This window comes from Trichechus manatus, unplaced genomic scaffold, assembly GCF_000243295.1.
Source record: "Trichechus manatus latirostris isolate Lorelei unplaced genomic scaffold, TriManLat1.0 scaffold00105, whole genome shotgun sequence".
NCBI lineage: Eukaryota > Metazoa > Chordata > Mammalia > Sirenia > Trichechidae > Trichechus > Trichechus manatus.
Window position 1 is genome coordinate 3,683,746 of NW_004444041.1, and position 5,442 is coordinate 3,689,187.

Here is a 5,442-nt window from a genome sequence, read left to right on the forward strand (position 1 = left end):
CAGAGAGGCAGAGAGCTTCCTTCCTCCCTGCCCATGCAGGTTACAAAGCCAAATGGCACTCAGGCCTAGCAGTCTACCAGAATGCCTCAAAATTCTCAGCCTGGTAGCTTGCCTGTCAACCAAAATGCATTTGGAGGAGAAAAAGGAACTGGTCCAGCTTCTCTTCTCATTCCAAGCTTAGTTTATGGACAGGTTAAATTTTCTACACCATTTGGAGCTAGTTTTCACCTTCAGGGAAAGACAGGAATTTCCAAGCAAAGCCAAAGGTACCTCTGTCTGAATCTCTCAGTGATGGCTTTCTCATCTAGGAGAGCCATTCCGAAAGCGGCACTGTGTGTGTGTGTGTGTGTGTGTGTGTGTGTGCGCGCGCGCGCGCGCGCGCGCGCTAGGGGAATTGGTACTTGTCCATCTCTGTCTGCTAGGGTAATCCTCAAAGCCCAGTTAATTGACAGGACCTTGCCGGCAATTTTCCGCTGGGTTGGAGCAGCGGCCCTAACACGCATTTGGCTGTTCGGATGTCGGGAAGGCACCAAAGGGAGATTCTCTCATAAAACTGCAGAAAGGAACGCAAAGCTGCTTAAGTGATTAAGAGACGGAAAGGGTCGAGGAGGTGGAGAGGGATTGGAAAGGGAAAACTGGAGAAACCATAGAATGAGGCAAACTGATGCTAGAAAGTGGGGTTGGGCAAAGCGAGAATAAAGAAAACCTAAAACCTCTCCAGCTGATCCTTGCTCATCATCCTTGCTCCGCTCTCGGTCTGTACGCGAGGCCGGCGTCCCGGCACCATCTTCCACATCTCCCTTTCCCGCCCCAGCTCTGCAGTTGGCCTCAGAACGGGAGATACCTGGGCCTCTCCGAAGTGCACCCACCTGAGCCCATTAGTGGACGCGCGCTCTCCTCCTCCCTGGGCGGACGAAGGGGAATCCCAGTCGAGGCAGGGAACGACGGGGAAGAGCCTGATCTAAAACTGCCAGGCTGCTGTGGGGACTGGAGCCCTCGGAATCTGGGCGGCACTCCCAGGCCCCTTCTCTAGATGCGGCTGGTCTCTGGGGTTCAAGGTTCCCCCACTCGGGGTCACATTCCCTGGGCAGAGCTGCCCAAAGAGATTAGTTACCCGGAGGGAAAACTTAATAGAGGATAAGAGTTGGCTGGATGCCAGTGTCTAGAGGGTGAGGGATGGGTTAGGTGAGCGAGGAAGTGAGGAACCAGGCGAGACACCTGTGCGCCCCATCCCCCAGCCCGGGCGCGGGACAGCGGCGGCGCATCTATGCTGGCAACTTGCTCCGCGTGACTGCTGCAGCAACACGCGGGACTCTGCGCGTCGGAGAACCGCAGAGCCGTCGGGCCCTTGGGAACTTTCATCCGGCGAGTCTGATTTCCGTCTCAGTCACCCAAACACTTGCGAACTCTGCAGGGATGTGTGCGAGTCCCTTCCCCTGCCTCTGGTTCCTGCACGCCTGGGGGCGTACACCCTACTCTGCAAACACAGCCTGGGCAATCCAGGCATCCCCCACCCAGAAACGCCTCAGAGAAGTCAAGGGACACGTGGAGAGGGATTTGGAATGGACTCCGAGAACACGCTTTGAGATCGCGGGACCTAGGTACCGGGTCAGTCCCAGATATTCTGCTACTGATTGGGACACAACAAATGCTTGTGCAGCAAACCCATTGGCTTTTCCTTTTCCTTGATCTTCAGGCGTTGCGGTCTTAGCACTCCGAGCTCGGGCCACCTCCCTGGACTTCGCGGGACCAGCTGGGCTGTATAATTGCTCGACCTTCTGACCCTGTTTCCTCTGCAGCAGTGTGTAGACATTTACCGGGTCCTAAACTAGCCTGGCAAATGGGCGGGGTTATGGACCTTTGGAAACTCCAGTCTGAGAAAGTACAGATACAGGAGAGAGTTCGAATACATTTGAAAGCTTGAAAATGCATCATTAACATTGTTTCTGAGTTTGTCTTGGCTGAAGGCAAAACTAACTTTGGGCACTCTTTCCGTGCTACTTCCCGCCAAAACGGTCTTGAGGGCAGATTGATCAGCATAGCTACCCAGTCCCAAATAGTTTGCCATGGTCCCACCTACCTGAATTGCCTGGGCAGTAGCTCCCAAAGCTCAGCTTTCTTCCTAGTTGTGTGATTAAGATAATGACCATCCAAAAGAAAATGGGAAGCTGAACGAGTGCCTACAGGTATCCTTCAGAAAATCTAATTCCAAATTATAATGAAGTCCTTTTCAAAAATCAGTATTTGTTTACCTTTTTGTAGTTCATCCCTGTCTGAATACCCAACAGGAAATGAAGTAAGTCAGTGGTATTGAAGAGAAGATTTTGAAGGATTAGGGTAGAAGGGAAAGAGTATTCAAGTTTCTTGGCAAGTTTGGCTGTAGGACAACATTGGTTGTTAGACTGCTTTTAGAGATTTTTGCTCTATAGATCTATTCACTAGTATCCCAGGCATGGATGATTTAGTCTACATCTCAGGTATTATGATTTGAGGATCCCTTGACACCCATTTTCTATTTATCTTCAAATATTTTTCTCACTTTTTTCCCATGAAAGACCAAGATTCTCAACAACAAATCTTGGTCTTTTCTATAGAACACCCCCTTTACATTTAGAGCCTAATTAGCTCATTAGAAAAATAATTTCCCCAGTGCTAGTAGTACTTTAAAGAGAGCAGAACCTGACTCGCCCATTTTACAGATGATAAAACCAAAATGCAGGGAAATTAAATCATGCCAATAAGTAATGTAAGGTCCCACTAGTCTACTACTAGTCATCAATAGCAGTTAGAACTGGAATTTTAGACCCCTTCTCTCATCACACCTTACTGGGGATGAGTTCATCAGATCATCCAAATGTTGCCTAGGAAAACAAAAACCAAGAGCAGGCCTCAAAGAAATGTAGTTTAAAAAGAAAAAAAAAGTGTCTGGATGACCTTAAGAGAGCCTACCTGCTTTCTCACCAATAAGAGTCACACTCCCTGTGGATATACCAATTTGCCGTACTCCTGTTCCCTGCCCTAACCATAATCTGCTCTGTAGTCATCTTAATACCATGAAGACTGTAAAACCCTTTTAAATAAAGTCATTGAATAGCCTGCAGTGAGACCTTTTTCACGTTTCCATTTCAGGCCTTTTTACAAGCGTCCTCCTTCTGACATAAGGGAGGGTAGGCAGGATGTGAAGGAAGAAGAAGAAATGGGAAAATACACCTCCTGTAATAGATAAACCAGTATAGTAACTGCTTCTAGCTCATCTATAGGGTGACTATAAAATGCCCATGGATTAAGGGTACTCTACCCTAAGACGTAAAGGATCCTCATTCCTTTTGTTTTGTGTCTAATTGTTGCCAGACACATCACATACATCTACATATGTATACTCCATTTAATTAAGTATTGTTGTCAGTATATGAAGAGCACAGAGGGACTTTTCATAATAGCCAGGGTGGGGAGAGGAAAAAAGTTATTTGTAGAGTTCTTCTGTATTATGATGTTTTTCAGGTCTAGTTTTGTTTCAGGGGCTGTGCAGCTGTTTAAGTCTTTGGAAGGAAAGCTGGGCCCTGCGATGCACAAACCATCACTGAAGCATGGTCATTTCAACATGATTTCTAAAAACACTCCCCACAGGATCTCCTAATGGACAATGACAGAATGCTGAAAGGTCTTGGACCAGGAGATGCTCTTCGTGTAAGCATCGCTAGTAGAACTTTAAGCGGACTTTTCATCTGGTCTCCCTGATCCAGGCCTGAAGATTGTTTGTCTCTGGCCATTTGTGAAGAAGATGCTAATCACTCCACTGTCGAAAGGAATGTTGACATCCCAGTGACAAGTTAGCTGCATGGCAAGCATCCTTGTCTAAGTGATTTGTTCTTTGATCAAGAAACCTAACATTTTCCAGCTAAGGATTTTCCGAATAATAATCAAATCTTGTCTCCTCAGAGGCTCAAAATTGGCTTAGAGTAAATAAATGCAAGTAGGGCAGCCCGTAGCCACCGAAAATATCTTAAAAAACAAGTTCCAAATAATTGCTTTGAAGAAAATAGTCATTTATTGTCAAAGCATCCAACATACCCGGATAAACTATAAAGTTTAATAAATCTTTCCAAAAACAAAGAAACACTCAACTATCCAGACTCCATTTCACTGGCACAAAATTACACTTTGTATTAAAAGGAAATACATATTTACATAATTGATGACATTCTTCATTGAAGTCCATAATCATGTCATGATACATGCACTTCCCCCTGGAAACTTAAATTGAATCACAACCCCCTTTTTATTTGTTTTATTTTTGTAAGAACACAAACTGTCATCCAGAAATGCGGAAAGCATCTCACCCTCCTCCTTTACTTTATTATCTAAAATAAATTTTGCCCTCACATATAATTGTTACATCTAAACTGTAAGTGCTTAATAATTTAAGTAGAAACGTATGACAAATGCATCAATATGTTGCAATATATGACATTTTTAAAAATGTACCTTTGTTTTTGGGTAAGTGAAAATGCGTGCATTCAAACGAAAACCCCCAAACAACCCACCCAATCAAAAATCCACCATCCTGCTTCGTGTGTGTGTGTGTGTGTGTGTGTGTGTGTGTGTGTGTGTTGGGTAAACATTTGAATGAGAAAGCCGTGTGTATGTGTGTGTGTGTGCGTGCGTGTGTGTGTGTGTGTGGTGGGTAATCATTTGAATGAGAAAGCCGTGTGTGTGTGTGTGTGCGCGCGCGTGTGTGCGTCTGAATGGAGTGTTTCAGGGCTCAAATTTGTGGTGGATGTCGTCCTGTGTTCGTTCCTGCAGGTGGCTTGACTGTGCGTGTGCGCGCGTGGAAAGCCGGGGTCCTTTCCATGTCAGTTATGCGAGGTCATGTGCCTGGAGAGGTGGTGGCGCTCCCTGAAAGACTCGTTACAAATGGGACACTTCAGCTTCTCCTCCCGCCGCCGTTTCACCAAGGGCTCCAGAGCGTACTCTTTTTTGTGGTGCGACCTCATGTGGTACACCAGGTCGGAGGTCATGCGGAAAGAGGCGTTGCACTTGGCGCACCAGTTCTGCGCCGGCAGACACAGGGAGGTGAAGGAAGGCGGCAGCAACGTGAGTGCCGAGGGCAGCTGCAGCTGCAGGGGCCCCGCAGCCGCCGCAGAGCTCTTGGGCCAGAAGGCGGTGGCGTAGAGGAAGGGGCTCTGCTTGGGCAAGCCTCCGCCGCTGCTCTGCAGGGCCCCGCAGGCCCCGTTCAGGTCCGCTGCCCCCTGCAGCTTCACAGCCAGAGGGTCGGTGGCGGCGGGATAGAGTCGGGTGGGGCCCACGCCGTCGCCGGGGTGGCACGTCTCGAGCGCGCCCAACTTCTGGCCCAGTACCAGCGGGGACAGCTGCGAGAAGGAGCGCGCCGGCTGCGAGAAAGCGCTTTTGCGCTCGTCCGACGCGGTGCCTTGCCCGCCGCCC

The 5,442-nt window shown here is 48.1% G+C and overlaps 1 protein-coding gene across 1 annotated transcript in view; it reads right to left on the reverse strand.

Moving 5' to 3' along the window:
- Positions 1-4,681: 4,681 nt before the first annotated feature.
- Positions 4,682-5,442, reverse strand: part of PRDM8 (PR/SET domain 8) — a 3,914-nt gene continuing 3,153 nt past the window's right edge. Inside the window, exon 4 of the mRNA XM_004383149.2 lies at positions 4,682-5,441. Within this exon, the coding sequence (XP_004383206.1) occupies positions 4,854-5,441 (588 nt within the window). The 3' untranslated portion in view covers positions 4,682-4,853. The remainder of the gene's footprint in view (position 5,442) is intronic.